This window comes from Henckelia pumila, chromosome 3 (assembly GCF_033568475.1).
Source record: "Henckelia pumila isolate YLH828 chromosome 3, ASM3356847v2, whole genome shotgun sequence".
Lineage (NCBI taxonomy): Eukaryota > Viridiplantae > Streptophyta > Magnoliopsida > Lamiales > Gesneriaceae > Henckelia > Henckelia pumila.
This window is the reverse complement of record NC_133122.1, coordinates 56,753,939-56,771,225: the sequence shown is the minus strand read 5'-3', so window position 1 is coordinate 56,771,225 and position 17,287 is coordinate 56,753,939. Positions and strand designations below refer to the sequence as shown.

Genomic DNA, 17,287 nt, shown 5'->3' with positions numbered 1-17,287 from the left:
CTGAAAAGTTAATTTTACCGTTTAATAAAATTGAATTCAAGTCCTATTATTTTTTAGTAAAATTTTAATGCACCAATTATTTTTCAAAGTTATTATATTATTCAAAGTTAAAAATAAATTTATATTTATTTAAAAAACTATTATAAATAATTTACATTTTTTGAAATTATGTTTGATCACACAACTGCACCATCTGGATGGAACAAATTTAATCCAATGATAACAAATCAAATCTATTTATTTTTTTAAATTGATACCTAAATTAATTAAATACCAGAAATATTTTTAAAATTTATAAATATATTTTTAAACATTTTTTAATTTATATATTTTTAAAATTTATATTTGTAGCCTTGAAAAAGCTCACCTACGCATTCTCGCTCTACAGAATCTACAAAACCAATCACCGCTCAATCGCTACGCGTCTCTCAGCTCTCTCTATCCCTTTCATGGGTCATCTACTATCCCCGTTTTTTTGGTGATTTTGTGCGTCTTTTTCTATCCGAGAAAATATCGATTCTTTACCTTTTGAATCACTCTATTTTACTTCTCAACATTTCCTGATCTGGTTTCTTTGCTGTACCTCAAGTCACCTTTTATCTGCTGCAAAACTCACTCTTTATTAGCCTTTCTCGGTTTCTTATCGAAATCTGAGGTAAGAATTCATCTGGGTTCTGTTGATTTTGAAGTATCAGCTACGCATATGGTTTAACAAATTCAAACGAATGATGATTTATTGGCATTCCCTGCGAGTACTGTAATCCATGGATCTGTTTTTTTTTTTTTTTTTTAATTAGTTTCAAACGGTTATTCGATCTTGTAAAAATGGTTTCTTTCTTCTCTTCATGTGTTTGTTTACTGAATTTTGTTCGCAGTTTGTTATTTTTCTGGTGTATTTATTCGAATGTCCACTTGTTTTCTTGGTTGCACAGTTGCACTATTATCTCTCGATTTCTCAGCTTGTAAACACATTTGGATACACTGATATTACTTGGAAATATTATTCATCTTAACAATTATTTAATCAAGAAAGTTGAAATTTCAAACTATCATTCGTCTTGACGCTCTGTTCTTGACTTCTTGTATTTGGTCTTTTTATTTATTCAGCTCGCATCAACAATTTTCACGGTCTGGAATCTACTCATTAAGTGCTCCTCAGAAAAAATTGAAATTAAATATGATTGTTTATTCTAAAACAGAGGTTTTACCAGTTGAAATCCGTTCTCCCCTGTGTGTAGATCAAGAATCCCAGTTTGATATAGTAATTATAGGAATTAATATGTACTCAGTCATAAAGGTGAGGTAGATATGTCAAAGTTTCTACTTTCTAGCTACTTTGATTTGTATGTGGCAATTCATGGTTCGTTAATTCTCCATGTTTGTTTGAGGCCTTTCTTTTTGTCTCAAAATCTGAAGATAGTATATGGAAATTGTTCCATATAGCTTTCAGTCTGAGAGCCAATTTATCACGTATTGTGATTAACATATTTCATCTTGCAAAAACTTCGACATATTTCAACGCTTTGGTGTATGAAGTCCATGGTGATGTGATAAATATTTAGTCTTTCTATGCGGAAGTTTTAGTTTCCATTATCTCATGCAGGGTTCGAAGTTGTATTCGTAATATGTCTCCCAATTTTGTGTTGAAGTGTGCCTTCTAATTCTGCCGCCAAGTAAAGATTTCTAGTTTAATTTACACGGTAACATGCTTGCCTGTTTCACGTTCTGAGTCATGTTTTCTTTTGTGAAGAACTCATCTTGAGACATGCATAATATCTTTTGTGAAGAACTCATCCCTTTATACTTGAGACTTGCATAATATAACTCCGTCAGCATATGGGCGTGCACTCCTATCGTTTTCGGATTTTCCTCACCGTTTCCAAAATAGTTGTTCTTAGCATTAGCAGAAAAGCATTCTATTTATTCATTCTGATGTTTTCTCCCTGAAAGGCTTAGAGTAGTTCTGTATTCCTTGTTTTTCCTTTATTTATACTATACGGAGTTTCATGTTGACTCTAAACTAAGTTATATTAGAAGTTTGACATTATCCAATACCCATCACAGAAATATGTAGCAACATTGTGATTCCTCCTGAATTAAAGAATGGGAAGGGGTAAAACAAAGGGAAAGAAGCTGCATGCGGCTCACCAAGACGAGACTGGGAGTGGCGAGGAAGAAAAGATTCCAGCACAGAAGAAAAGGGGGAGGCCGCAAAAAGCACTTAAAGATGAAATGGTCGAAGATGAAGCTCGAAAACCCAAAGATGAAGATAGCGAGGACACATCTGGTAAGGAAATAACATCGGAAGATCATGTGAAAAAACGACAAAGAGATGGACAAGGGAAGGAGAAAGTTAACGTTGAATCACCGAACGATGTGACTGAGGAACCAAATAAATTAAATGGTTTTCGACAGATTGGGAATCGGCGAAAGAACAAGCCTCGTCGGGCAGCTGAAGCAACCGTTGAGTGCCACTGAACTGAGACATTTGTTTTCTTTTTCTGTTAATCACTTCACTTGATTTTTGGCTCATTTTTAGATTCATTTTATTTTGGAAAATTCGGTTTGACCACATTTTGTTATTGACTCGTGTTTGTGCTTTTTAGATTACTGCTTTTAGTTTTCCCCTATTAGTCCAATATTTCGTCATTCATGATCCATCATAGTAGGTACATCATGCTATTCATTACGGCTGGCTTCAATTGCATGAAGTTTCTATTTCTAAACTACAAATATGTAAAGGCAAACAACAAAAATTATAGTCCACAGAGAACACATATATAACATCCCTTACGTACTATATACATCAAGCTGAGTATACTCTAGGCTCTTTTGTGCCTTTTCAAAATCAAATATGGGAATTTTCACGGGCCGAATTCGGAATTTCTTGATTTTTATCATGTCATTGATGTATATCAGCAATGCTTTCACACCAAACTACAACTTAAATTCCCTCAATCGAAGCAGCTTTCCCAATGACTTCGTGTTTGGGGCAGCATCATCTGCATATCAGGTACAATTGTAGTTTCGCCGAATCCCGTGGTCGCGGCGGACGTGAGCATTTTCCCCGAGAGACAGATGAATTTTTCAAAGAAGAATTGTTAGAGCAATGAATGAGTAGTATTTCTTGATCCGTTCGTTTCTTGTACAGATTGAAGGAGCGGCTAGTGAAGATGGTAAAGGGCCTAATATTTGGGACACTTTCACCCATAAATATCCTGGTTGGTCTCTATTCTCAATGTTCATTTTATTTATTTATTATTATTATTTTAAGAGACCCGATGTTTATTTTAAATTAATTAACATCTGATAAATTAATTGCTTTCTTAATAATAATATTTTTTAACAATTGCAGAAAAGATAAGGGATCATAGCAATGGAAACGTAGCCACTGATAGCTATCATCGTTACAAGGTGAATAGAAAAACAATTTTATTTATCTATTATTTTTTCTTAAATTATGGTTAGGCAATTAATCATGGGATCATTTTAATTAATAGGCCCTTTAAATTTGTTTATCTTGCAGGAAGATATTAACATGGTTAAGGAAATGGGTTTAGATGCTTATCGGTTCTCCATTTCATGGGCAAGATTGTTGCCTAGTTAAGATCAATAATTTCTCACTCGACATTTTTTATTATGTAAAAATTTAACTAACGAGTTGTTAATTTGTTTGATAAATTAATACTTCACATTTTGTGTTTTTCAGGTGGAAAAATAAGTGGCGGCATCAATGAACAAGGGGTTGAGTATTATAACAACGTTATAAATGAACTAATTAACAAAGGTTTAATTAAAAGTTAATTTATTCATTTTTTAAATTGAATAAATCTGTTTTGTTTGTAAAATGATCGATAATAAATATGTATGTAATGTAGGCGTGGAACCTTTTGTGACCCTTTTCCATTGGGACCTCCCTCAAACACTAGAAGACCAATATGGAGGTTTTCTAAGCCCTCAAATTGTGTATGTAATTTTTTTAAACAATCTACTAGAAAAATTAATTATTGCTTTTACAAAATTTATGAGAAATGTTTTAAATTTTTTATTTTTTTGGACAGGAATGATTTTGTTGATTATTCTGAACTTTGTTTTAAGAGATATGGTGATCGGATCAAGAATTGGATCACCTTTAATGAACCATACACATATGTAACTGGTGGCTATGTTAGGGGTGAGATGGCTCCCGGAAGGTGCTCTTCTTGGCAAAATCTGAACTGCACCGCCGGAGATTCCGCGGTGGAGCCGTACTTGGTGGCGCACCACCAGCTCTTGTCTCATGCCGCCGCCGTAAAGAAATACAAACAGAAATACCAAGTATTGTTATCGTCACATGATTTTCGATGAACCATGTTGGAATCCTTATGTTTTTGCAAGTTTTTAACTAACTATAAAATTGATTGATTGTAACGCAGGAGTCACAAAAGGGTAAAATTGGAATTACGTTGGTAGCTCAATGGGTGATTCCTTTCTCCAGCGAGATTATCCAACGTCAGGCCGCTGCTAGAGCATTAGACTTTAGCTTGGGATGGTGATAATTTTTATTACAACCACACAAAGTTTATATAATTTATATTTCATATAAAATTTATAGAATAAAGTTACATTCAAATTTAATGGTTATATGTTTATTAGGAAGATATAAATAGTAATCTAACATTTAATATTGCTTTGAAGGTTTATGGAGCCATTGACAAAGGGTGATTATCCAAACTCCATGAAATCTCTTGTGAAGGGTAGACTTCCAACATTCTCTAAGGAAGAAAGTGTATTAATGCTGAATGGCTCATTTGATTTTCTTGGCCTCAACTATTACACAACATACTATGCAAGAAATGTTGCTCACACAAATGCAACAAATCCCAGCTACATCACTGATTCTCAAACGCAAACTACTCGTAAGTCAAAAATGGTGATTCCATTTTCTTTTTTTTCACTGGTTCAAGGTATAAAATTTTGTAACTGAAGTGGAAAAGCTCGCGGATTTCGGTAATTGTTTCGACATCTAAACCAAGAACTACCCTCACCCTCCAGTTCTCTTAAGTTCTACTCGATCTTGGTTCTCATTTTCCCCACGGCCATGAGTCAACGAATATCATTAGTTCTTACATAATCCATCTGTTTTAGTATTTTGTGATATGGGAAAATGGTAAATGTTTTAATAAGTAAAGTTTGTTTCTTTTTTCTTCTTCCACTTCTTTTTTTTTTTCCTTGTAGCTGAGAGAAATGAGGTTCTTATAGGTCCAAAGGTAAGATCATCTCTCCATCAAAATCAGAATCATTACTCAACCCCAATATTGTTCATGTTCCAAGATTTATTAATACACTAGTTGTTTAAAATTGACGTTGAAGGGTGCATCAAATTGGCTTTATGTTTATCCAAGGGGGATACAAGAGGTTCTGCTGTATGTCCAGAGAACATATAACAATCCACCAATATACATCACCGAGAATGGTACGCAAGAATCGAAATTCATATACTACACACACAAATTTTCGAAATGGATTGACCAGAAAGTATATGTATATTTTCAGGCATTGATGAACCAAACAACTCCACGTTATCCCTAGATCAAGCTCTTGTTGACAACATGAGAATAGATTACTACTTTAGACATCTTTCTTTTGTTCAAAGAGCAATTAAGTAAGCTTTCTCAGTTGAAATTTCTGAGCAAGTAGATCTTTAACTAGGTGAAGCTGTCTCCATAAAATTGAGGTTTAAACCATACTTGTATTTGCTTTAATGTTAATGCAGGAAAGGAGTTGATGTGAAGGGGTTTTTTGCATGGGCACTGATGGATAACTTTGAATGGAGTTCTGGTTACAGTGTCCGTTTTGGCTTGTGTTATGTTGATTACAATGATGGATTGAAGAGATACACAAAGCTTTCAGCTACATGGTTTAGGAATTTTTTGCAATTATAAATACTTGAGTGATGTTGACGTGATCAGACGACCAAATTTTGATATACTAGTTTCCGAAACAGGAATCCATCCATGCATTTAACTTTTTCATTTTAAAGAAAGTTTCATTTTCCGAAAAATGAAAGTTCTCCTAATCACCACAAGAAACAGAGGGAAAAACAAAAAACAACGGAAAATTTATTTATAAGCTTTAAGATTTTGATCAAGACACAAAATGATTATATGGAGATGCTATTTGGAATACCCATTCCTGTCACACCAGCACCAGAAGACGGCTTAAGAAGTTCATATGGCACTACTCCAGCTCCTGCTCTATGGTACAATTCTGTATTTGCATTTCTAGCATCGATTATTCCTTCGATTTCCTTCAGTCGCCCTCTGAACCGTTCCAATGCAGCTGTTATAATTTTATCTTCGGCTAGGCACGACTGCGCCTCCATTCCAATATACTCCTCGTCAGGAGAGTGAGTGGATAAAACATCAAGAATCGTCATGACAGTTGTTGCTTGAACTTGGGATGGGAAGCAATCAAGGAGGAACTGTTCAGGTCTCTCCAAAAATTTCTTTTTCTCTTCTTCTGACGGGTCTTCCACAGGCATTGGTGTTCGAGCAATGGTGGGCCTGTTGGGGAAATATCCAGCAAAGTGATACTGGCCAAAATTTACAGCAGCATGGTGACAAGAAACCACCCATATGATCGTAGTTATGATACCAATCAAATCATCGGATGTTTTTAGTTTCGGCCACCAGGGTTCATCTTTCTTATCCCCGTGCCCCACTGTTCGAATTTCTGTCCACCATGCCTGGAGCTCGGTATCCGTTTCAACACTGCTGTCTTCTTTATAGTAGTGTGTTACATAGTCTGTAATCCACTGTTTAATAGCATCCCACATAAGCAAGCCATCATTGGCATAAGGGTAGTCTTCAATTGTTAGTTTCAGACCATGAGGTGCAGTTGGATCCTCCACAGCCATGCCCCTAATCATTCCATTATAAAATTCATAAAATTAGTTTAATTTGAATCACAGGTCTATGCTCTGATTAGCATATAACATGATTATTGTTCACCTGCGGATTAGATCAGCGGGCAACCCCTCCTGGTCGAATCGCCATAACAGGTCATAGGCAACAGAGGACAACTCAATAGAGTACTTGGAAGGAGAGAAACTGCTTTCGATGATCCCACCCGCGTTGATAAGGGCTTCACGAGCCAAAGCATTTATCTCCATTGTGTATCGAAAATGAGGCTTCAACAGTCCATGTATCGGGTGCATTACGCTAAGTTGCCTATTTGTCGCTATTATGTAAGGTTCTGTGCAGGCATGTGTTCGAAGCCTGCAATAAAATGTGGGCGTCAAAAGGTACAGCAGTAGTATACCACAATGAACTATGAAGCGTAAACAGTTTCTTTAATTGTCACGGCCCTAGGGACTCTATAGAACTCTGTGTTTATACAAAAATAATTTACCAATGTCGTAAGAAGAATCTATCACATACTTTTTGTAAAATCACTCACACCTCTTTCACAATTCGAGACGAGTAGGGGTATTATGTCAGTATTATAGATGGACTTACCAGTGACTGACTAGCTGATGATAACCAGTGTCATGAGCAAGGGAGTGAGTTTTGGCGAGTCTCCACAACCAGATGCCAGTGGCATCACTAGATTCTACAAATACCTGTTGCCACCGAGGCTTTCCATCTACTGGTGGCCGAGTTAGCTCAATGGCCAAGAGCGCCAACGAGCCGTACTCTGTCAAGAAAAACAACATTCTTGATCCATAAAGAGTAGTCCCTTTTATCTCCCTTACCTTGTGGACATAAGGCGTGAGCACATCGTGATGATCTATAACAAAAAGCCTCTTCTGTTTCAAAATCTGCATGAGATGAATATGTTAAGAGATGGAGTTCAAATAATAACGTTACAAAATTTATCAAGGTCATCAGATGCAGCAATGCAAGGCGGGGATGAAAACAAGATTGATTCCCCTCAGGGAATAATCTTAATTCTACAATTTAAAGCTTCACCCCGTCGTCGCTAACATCTTTGGGATCGTCCCAGATTACATCAAGCTTTAATTGATGTGTTGAGTCTTACCTCATCAAAAGTTAGCAGGCTTTTGCTTTCACACTCTACCATCTCTTTTGTAAAGCCTGACTCAGGAGGTCCATATGTCTCGGGGTCAAGTGCACTCTTTATTGGCCATTCCTGCAAAACTTTGCCAGCTTGTTACTTTTGAACTGCGGGAAAATTTTGAAAAATAGCCTAGCTATGTCTTTTGTACTAGACCTATAAATTAAACTGCCCCATAAAAATACATAGACAGTGGCAAGATTTGGATAATCTGTCTTAAAAACACACACCGTGACTAGTTTGATGCAGCTTGGATTCAAGCCTGCTAGAGTTTGACGTGCAAGTTCAGAATCTCTAAACCAAGCAAACTTATCTCCTGCAACATTAATAAAAAAAGTTTTAAAGGAAAAGACACATTTTTACAGGTTTGGACACAAATGGATAGCAAGATGATGGAATTAATTAATTACTGTCGATCAATTCAGGGGTCTCGAAGCGCAATACACTTTTACTGCTTTCGGAGAGTGTCCTCACAAGCCTGGGTATGATGTTCCTTAAAAACCCGGATGTCGGAATATCTGGCAGCAGAACTCCTTCGTCAAACAGGTTGTCTATAGCTGTGAAGTATGGAAATCCTTGTGTAGAGTCTATAGCCGTAGACGCCAATGAAGGAATCAACGCATGAAGCACTGAGTAAACCGTTTTCGCAGAGAACGTCGCCTGCTTTACCTCCGCAAATTCTTCATCTCTAGGCACGTATACGGTGGAGCTCCTTGACTCGGATAATGGGTCTGTATGCACGTTCAAATTAACATCAAATCCGAGAGTTTGATTTGCAACTCAAAAACAGTATACACATTCCAAATACCAGATAATGCAAAGGATCGGAAGTGGACATGTTAACAAACAGATGGAGTGCAAAGCTGGAATCTCACCAGTCTTAGTTCTTGGTCGGCCAGTTCTGCACCGGCGAGGATAGGGGTGCTTTGCGCCGCCAAGAACAGGGCGTGCCGTGTCGGGATTTTTGTCGGGATCACCGAGGTCATTGTAGACATCGTAATCATATATTCTTTCACCCTTCTTGCGTTGGCCGGTGCCATCGCCTCGCAGAATTGTCAGCTCCCTCTCTCGGTATCTTGTAAGCCCACTTGGAGTTTCACATGGCAAATATGGCTGCAATAATAATATGTTTTCTTTTCAATATTAATAAAATTATTTTTATATACGAATTATTAAAAATAATTTATAACTGATAACTTATATATTAAAAAATAATATATATTTAAGAAAATTTATAAATATATAGTAAACCGGCCGATGTTTTTCTTTTTATATATGTTATAATATTATTATTTAAATTAAAATTAATCAATAAATCAGAATATACAGAGCTAAACTATACTTTATTACTATTATAAAATAAATATTTTTTAATTTAAATATTTAAGTAAAAAAATAATTAAAAATTATGTAATTTTTTAGAAATGTCTAAATTAAGTACAAAAATTTTTTACAATCATAATCTTGAAAATTGAGACAATAAGAAAGATTTGTGTGATGTTGTGTTGTTGCTCCGATTTCCATAGGCTAGCTACTTATTTTTTCCAATGATATATATATATATATATATATATATATATATATATATATTCATTTATGATATATAAATTTCATGTTAAATACTTTTTCAGAGACATACATAACTTTTTTTAATAGTATAGTAAATATGAATTAATTTTTAATATTTTAATCAATAAAATAATTTAAATGGCGAGATATGTATATCTAGTTAAATTTAATAACAATATTGGACTTAAATGTAATTTAAGTAAAAGACAAAATTGACTTTTGAGTTTGATCATATACTAATTAAATAATTTTTTTTAATAGTTCATGTATAAATTTGACATTTTATCAATAATTCATGTACCAAAATATTTTTTCTCAATATATTAATGTTAAATTTCATTTATATTTTTTTATTTTTGTTGGCATTTGGCCACGTGGTTATTGATTATTTTTTTATTTTTTTCAGAAAACCTATTCAATCAAATAATTAATTAAAGCATACACTTTTATCTAAAGATTTATTTAATAAAAATATTTATTTAAAAGTTGTTTCATAAAATGTTCATCCCCGAGAATTCGTTTGGTCAAAAATTTTATTTATGTATTTTTTTTTATATATGAAAAAACTAATGTTCCCTTTCTAAATTCTTCTCTCACTCGTTATGTATAGTAATTATCATAGTATAATGTAAATTTTAATAGATAAATTATCCTTCAATTAAATTTTTTTGTATTTTTTTTAAAAGATAAATCTATGGGACCATTTATATATGAATATGTACAAAGGTATATACATCCCTACTTTCCTTTTCGCAATAATGGCAATAAACAACCTTTATTTTGTCACATATTTACTACATTTATTGATAAAAAAATTATTTTATGAGAATATGTCATGAAAATTTTATTATGAATGTCATTGAATTTGAAATCCGTCTGTATGATTTGGGAAGCATGCATGGTTCCTTAATTAATTTATTTGTCAAAGTTTTTAGTCAGAAATTTAATTCTATTAAAATCGTAGAAAATTAAATTAAATATAAAAATTACGTGCCTTGGTGAAAAAAATTCTCTTCACGGGATTAGTAGACTTGGGATGAATCCAGGAGTCACATGTGACCTCCACAGCGCCACCGGGCAACCCATTTATCACGATTTTCTGCAAAAACATTTCCGTACGATGTTCATTCTCGATTAAAATTGCACCTACCTCCCCAAAGTCTTCCGGAATTTGGAAATTGCCCGTCTCGTAGTGTGCCTTGTTGTCCTTTATTGATGTCCTACGTGCATATGATTTTATTGTCGCCTTTTCTTCTCCAGTCTCTGCAAATTTAATTAAATCCCATCACGAATTTAATTACACCGCGATCATTTCAGCTGCATGTTTAAAACGCATGCAAAAAATAATAATATAATTTATTATGTTTTAGTTGGATTTAATTTGATCTTGCTGTAATAATTAGTTCAATTTTATACATAGAGTTTTATTTTTCTAGTCGTTTTCTGCCGGAACAGTACTGATGTGTAATATTCCCATTGCATGGAGGGAGGGAATATTAATAAACGTAATTTGATTTTTTTTTAATAAAAGTTTTTTTTTTTTTGACAGGATTAGATTAACAAAAGTACACATTATGATCACTTGGCCATTTTCTTATAACGTAACGCTAGTGGACCACATATTTGTGTAGCGCACACTAGCTCGATCCCTTATCTTCCATTAGTCGTTACTAAATCCTGCAAAGAATAAATAATAATAAAAAAAAAACTGCGAAAAGAGACAAATACAAAGAAAACAAAGCCCTAGAAACTTTAGATTTATGACTATAAAATTAGTCATCGGTTTCAAATCAGTGTTATACATGCGCCACTCTGAATACTACAATCGATTATATGTGCAAACATGTAGTGTTTGCGAAAACTTAATTTTAGAGATTGCAAACACGACCGGAATATATATACTTACTAGGATCAGAGTTTGCTGCCACAAGCTCGACGAGTAGGGTTTTGCCCAAGAAGTCGGCTATGTCGTCGATCCCTCGGGCCAGGCCGAGATGGGAAAGCACTCCTCCCACAGTCTGCAGCACGGTAATGTCTGCTTTAACCGTGGTGGTAGCTGTCTTCTGCGTCGACGTGAATAGGGATTTGACTCCGGTGGAAGCTCGCCGGTGCACACCAAGTCCCCGTTTCGACTTTCTTTCCGGGATTGAGTTCTTCATGCCGACTGAAAAAGCCGCGCCGAATGAGAGGAGGTCGGGCTTGTGAACGGCCGGAGACATTAGGGCTCGAGAAGTGCATGGTTTTGAGTAGTTGAGATTTTGCTTCAACATTTCTTTTCAAGATTAATTTCTTGTTTCCAGGGTTAACTGGATAGATGTTTTGATTGGTGTTGAAAATTAAGCTCTATAAATAGACTTGTATATTGTGTGATTTGTGAAAGTATAGAAAACCCTCTTTTTTCATATTTTGAGCACGTGAAAATAATTTGCTTGCATTGAGATCGACTAATTGAAATATAAAATTAATTTATGCGTATATATAATATATATTATATTATATTATATTATGTTATATATATGTGTATGTGTATGTGTATGCGTATTTTAAAAAATATAGATCTTATCGATCATAATTCATGAAATATATATACGATTAGACCTCGAATGATGTTTATTTTTCCAATTACAGTTAGATTTGATTGAATCCATTTTCTCATTAGTTCGGGTACTCTTTTGAATTTTATACAAACCTAAAATTTGCCACTCCAATTTTTATCTTTTCTGTTTATAAATTTATTTAATGTGTTGAATTTCTAATTTTAAAAATTTTAAAATTTATTATCCAAATAACTTTACCCAAACGCAATCTAATATTATCCGAAAACGTGTGTGTACAGGTTCTTCTAATCGATTTGATATATAGTCGTCGGATTCATCATATAAATTTAAATAAAAGCTATCTGTACGTGATTTCTGAGCCCAATAATAAATACGTGAGAAATAATGATAATATCATTGATTTTTTTTTTACGAAAATGATAAAATCATTGATAATGACAGTGAAAGAGATATATATACTAGGACATAAATAAAAGGGCACTCCTTAGTTGTTTAAACTTTATTTCAATTCTCTATTGCTTAAATTGTTTCAAAAATGTCTTTTTTTTTAATTTAATCATTATTATTTTCTGAATTATCAAATGTGAAATCAGATTCGAAATCTGACTCACTTGATTCATCAAAATAATAAATATTTTCATCTTCTGATGAACATTCAATTGTTTCTATTGGATAAAATCCAAGAGTGTATAATTCTTCTAAAAGTTTAACTTTGTTTTTCTTTTCATTTCGTTTTGGACATTCATTTGCATAATGACTTTCTTCATTGCACAACCAACATGTGCAATTCTTTTCTTTACCTTTTGGGCAAGGTGGTTTTTTATCATCAAACTTTTTATAAAATTTTCTTTTATAAGGTTTTCTGAAGAAATTCCTTCTAAATTTCTTTTTCTTATAGGGAATAAATTTCCTATTAAAAGATTTATAAGGTTTATTAAATTTATTTTGTTTTTGTCGTTTTAAATGTCTGTGTGACATGTTTGTTTTGCAACCGTATTCTTTTACTGTGAATTTCATTTTGTCACAACAAAGTTTATTGTTTTGTTTGTAAGATCTGAATATTCTTTTATTTAATGTTACTTCATGACATTTCTTCGTTATAACATCTTTAATAAATTAATAGCTCATCCTAGTGTTTTGGCATAAGCGCTAGTTAAGAATTCATCTTTACTATTTATTGGTATATTAGGTATTTTATTAAAAATACTTAATTTATAATGTTCTTTTTTATCAGCATCTATTAACTGATAATAGTTTGTTTCATAGTCACATATAAATTCTTCTAGATAACATAAATTACATAATTTTATATTATCCAGAATAAAGATTGCTCTATTTTGTTCTATATTTTTGGCTACTAAATTAGCGTCATTATTAGAAACTCCTAAAAATTCTTGGTACAAGGCATCAACAAATAGTTCGAAATATCGATGTCATGTCATTTCTTGTGGTAGATTAATAATTACAAGGTTTTCAGCACAAGTTCTTACTGCTCCTACCAGTGTCATTTTTATCATCCCATGAGTTAAAACTTGAATATTCTCACTTTTGTCTAATAATGGTATTAATTGAATTTGTACTGATAGTTCATTTGCCCAATGATCTATCTTTGATTTTCTTTCTTTAGCTGTTGAACAACCTAAATCTAAGATATTCTGTTTCACAAATCCTGATGTTTTTTATTCTCTAAGAATATTTCTAACATCTTTATAAGATCCAGAGTATTGGTCTCTGTTATATTTAAATTCTTCATCATCTCTTCCACCACTACCTTCTACATTTGTTCGTAGATTTAATCGTGGTCTAGAATCATCTTCAGATTCTGATTCTGAAATATCCATATCTCTATACTGTTCTGATTCCTGATGTGAATGATATAATTCTTCTGTATTTACTCTTATTTATTCGAAATCAGTTTGGTCTGTTTCGCTAAACATCTCCATACTTATGTTTGCCATAGGCCTATAACTAAGGGGATTTCTATACCATGATTCAATTTTGAATGGTGGCTCTTCTTCCATTTTTTTTTTCCTTTATCTATTGGAAAAACTTCTTTAAGATAGTTTAATATTTCATTACTATGTCTTTTTTGTTTAATTATTAATCTAGTCGTTGCTAAATCAATATATTCTTTGAATTTTTTCTCTAATTATTGTATTGATAGATTGATCTTATTAATATTATTTTCTAAATCTCCTAGATCTTTTTCTAATTTTATTAAGGACGTCATTGCGATGAGGTTGACTCATTAACAATAGCTTGTTTAATTTTAAGAATATTTTGATTCATAGTTCCAATCATTTCAAGAATATATTCATCATTTCTAGCAAATGATAATGATCTTCTTGGTACAGACTGTTTTGTGATTTGGAGGTCATCTGAACTCCATCTTTTATAGGGATTTATTTCTTCAATAAATGCTTTTCGAGGGTGTTCAATTCTTGTAATATTTTCAAACATTCTTTCAACAGAAATAGTTGGTTTTGTTGAAATTATTCATGTTTGAGAATTATTACTTATTGTTAAACCGACAACATAGTTTATATTGATCGGATGGTTTCCTGTTAACATAAGATTATTTCTATAAAAGTAATAATCATTTATGTTTTTATCAAAAAGGGATATATTGTATTGTGGATAAATACAAAATTTCATCTTTTTGTAACATAAGTTTCCTTCAATTTTTCCAAGGATAGAATCCTCAAAATTACGTATCCTTTTATCACGAACTGTGATTTCAATTGGTGTATCTATTTCTTCTCGGTAGTGAGCTGATACTATTATTTTAATTCCTTCGATATGAACATATTTCAGTTTAGATCGTTTTTTTTCACTGGCTTTTGCCATGATGGTATCAATATCTTGAGTTGTTAATAATTTCAGAGTATTAGACCTTAATTCGTTATTTATTTTACATGATCGTTCTTTTGTACGAATCGAATAATAAATTAAATTTTTTTCTGGGATTAATAAAATTTGAAATCTTGCTTAATATTCCTGGTTTATCTATTAGATTGGTTTTTGAATTAAAAAATCTTGTTTTCTGTATTTCAGCAAACTTACTCTGATTAAATATAATATTCAAATTATACTCTTGGTTTTCTTCAGATTCATCAATCTGGCTGTTTTGATTTGAAATTGTTATTTTTGTCATTTAACAGATGATAGAACTTCTTAATTTTCTTAAAGTTGTTAGAAGTCTTTTTGTTGAATCTATTTGTTTTCATAGATTCTGAAAATCTTCGAAATTATCAATTGAAGATTGACAATTCTTGAGATGTTTCAAATTGTTTTCACAATTTTATATATAAAAATTTATATTTTGAGAATATAAATTAAAGATATTTGCTTTTGTATTTTCATATATTTTCCATTTAGTAAAAATTGTTATTTTTATTATTTTATTTTTGTTGATCGGGTTTCGATAACAAAGTTTATTCTTATTCATAACAGATTGTTATTTCTTCAATTTATTCATTTTCAGAAATTTGTATTATTATTTTTCTGGTGTTTGAAAAATGTTCTTTTTTATGATTTTTGAAGTATAGGGTTTGTAGATCTTTTATTCTAAGCCAATATTTATTTATTAGACGTGAATCTTTTAGTAAGATTATTTTATCAAATAAATTTTTAATTTCAATATCTAAAGTTAATCCAGACATTAATAATCTGCTTTATTTAACCGCTCTGATACCAGGTTGCGGAATTCTTATGAATTTGTCATTCATGTTTTACAGATCTGATTCATTTATAACAGATAAACGTTTTTAGATTAATTTGGTTCCATTCATAGGTTATTATTACAAATTTTAGTTGATAAATTGATTCAAATATGGTTAAATCAGAAGTATTCAAACGATATTCATGAAATGTATCATATTCATGATCATCTTCTATTTCAAACCAGTTTTTTATTATTAATCTTCCATTTCTTATAAAGGATGATGACATGATTAATGTATTTTGACTATTTCTTTAAATTAAGGGCTGCAGGAGATTTGGAAAGGTTACCTTGATTGAATGAGTCTTGGTTTTGAGCAGAGGCCAAATCCTTGCTTTCCCTTAACGATCACTTGATCAACTGGTACTTGCTTTATAGATTTTCAGGTTTACTCTAACCATGAATCTTCAATGGTTGGCTTCCAACCTTATCCTCCTTACGCCCTGCTTGTTTAGTTATTAACCATAAGACTTAATTTTTTTTTTTGATTTTATGTTTCTTAGTTTCTGATAGTTTTCACACGTCTTGTATGAATCAGATTGTAAGAAACTTAAGAAGAGAGAGATACTCAAACTTCACTTATCCATTTACAACACAAACATCTCCTTTTATAGGCGTGGAGAAACGCATGCAGTAGTAAAAATAAAGGAAGAGGGGGACCATCCGACACTACATAATGGAAAACAACTCATTTTACATCTGAGTGGATGCCTTTCACATGTGGTGTGGTCTACGATTTCATTTGTTTTTACATTGTGTCACTTTCTGAAATTGGTTTGTCTTCTTTGACAGTTGGTTTGTCCTCTTTGACAGATGCTTCTTCTGTCTGAATGGGTTGGCAATGTCCACATTTGTGAGTGGAAATCATTGTTCTTAGTATTTGACATAACATTTGTTGGGTTTCTCGGGTCATGTCAACTCTTGCTTCATAGATTGGAGCTTCGAATTGAGCTAACATGGCTTGTTCTTTCTTTTAGATTGTCTCCTTGTGTCCAGTGGTTAATAAAATTTTACTGGTTGCAAAATTTATTTTAACCTTTGAGTTTTCATCAATCTTTCCTGTCTTTGAGATCATGTCAATCAATGTCTTTATTCTTATCTCAGGAAGTGTTGAGATATTCATTACTGGTTTCTCTTCATTTGATCCTTCAAATAAGAACTTGTCTTTATTTTTTCGACATTGAATGTATATCATCGGTTGATAGAATTTGTCATTTTCCCAATCTGGAAGGGTTGAATGAATACTTAATGTTAACACTGGTTCGTCCTTGAATACTGCTTTCTTGAACTGGATAATACTATTTCTCAGTTGATATGAAAATAGTTCTATCTCTTGATTGTTGGGACTGACTTCTAATCCGCTTAATAATCCATTTGAAAA

At 32.6% G+C, this 17,287-nt stretch overlaps 2 protein-coding genes and 1 long non-coding RNA gene across 3 annotated transcripts; 2 read left to right on the top strand and 1 right to left on the bottom strand.

Annotated features, from left to right (window-relative positions):
* Positions 1-382: 382 nt before the first annotated feature.
* On the top strand, positions 383-2,605 carry LOC140892064 (uncharacterized). Its single transcript, XR_012152724.1, has 2 exons — positions 383-655; positions 2,065-2,605. It is a non-coding gene; the product is annotated as an uncharacterized lncRNA (long non-coding RNA).
* Positions 2,606-3,361: 756 nt separating this feature from the next.
* On the top strand, positions 3,362-5,955 carry LOC140891706 (beta-glucosidase 12-like). Its single transcript, XM_073300316.1, has 11 exons — positions 3,362-3,414; positions 3,527-3,602; positions 3,710-3,787; positions 3,879-3,966; positions 4,062-4,317; positions 4,416-4,531; positions 4,678-4,898; positions 5,218-5,249; positions 5,353-5,455; positions 5,536-5,644; positions 5,756-5,955. Exons 2-11 carry the CDS (start codon positions 3,539-3,541, stop codon positions 5,922-5,924), a joined length of 1,236 nt encoding a protein of 411 aa, XP_073156417.1. The 5' UTR covers positions 3,362-3,414; positions 3,527-3,538; the 3' UTR covers positions 5,925-5,955.
* Positions 5,956-6,077: 122 nt separating this feature from the next.
* On the bottom strand, positions 6,078-11,958 carry LOC140891705 (linoleate 13S-lipoxygenase 2-1, chloroplastic). Its single transcript, XM_073300315.1, has 9 exons — positions 11,534-11,958; positions 10,622-10,890; positions 8,934-9,171; positions 8,469-8,789; positions 8,289-8,374; positions 8,023-8,133; positions 7,500-7,801; positions 6,993-7,259; positions 6,078-6,902 (listed from the first exon to the last, which is right to left on the bottom strand). Exons 1-9 carry the CDS (start codon positions 11,895-11,897, stop codon positions 6,143-6,145), a joined length of 2,718 nt encoding a protein of 905 aa, XP_073156416.1. The 5' UTR covers positions 11,898-11,958; the 3' UTR covers positions 6,078-6,142.
* Positions 11,959-17,287: the final 5,329 nt, after the last annotated feature.

Excerpts from the sequence above, each read along its gene's own strand:
- LOC140891706 (XM_073300316.1), top strand. The coding sequence starts at position 3,539 with ATGGTTAAGGAAATGGGTTTAGATGCTTATCGGTTCTCCATTTCATGG. Across the intron at positions 3,788-3,878 it reads AAATGAACTAATTAACAAAG|GCGTGGAACCTTTTGTGACC; the intron begins GTTTAATTAAAA and ends TATGTAATGTAG. Across the intron at positions 4,532-4,677 it reads TTAGACTTTAGCTTGGGATG|GTTTATGGAGCCATTGACAA; the intron begins GTGATAATTTTT and ends ATTGCTTTGAAG.
- LOC140891705 (XM_073300315.1), bottom strand. The coding sequence starts at position 11,897 with ATGTTGAAGCAAAATCTCAACTACTCAAAACCATGCACTTCTCGAGCC. Across the intron at positions 7,802-8,022 it reads GCCTGCTAACTTTTGATGAG|ATTTTGAAACAGAAGAGGCT; the intron begins GTAAGACTCAAC and ends CATCTCATGCAG. Across the intron at positions 6,903-6,992 it reads CCCGCTGATCTAATCCGCAG|GGGCATGGCTGTGGAGGATC; the intron begins GTGAACAATAAT and ends TGGAATGATTAG.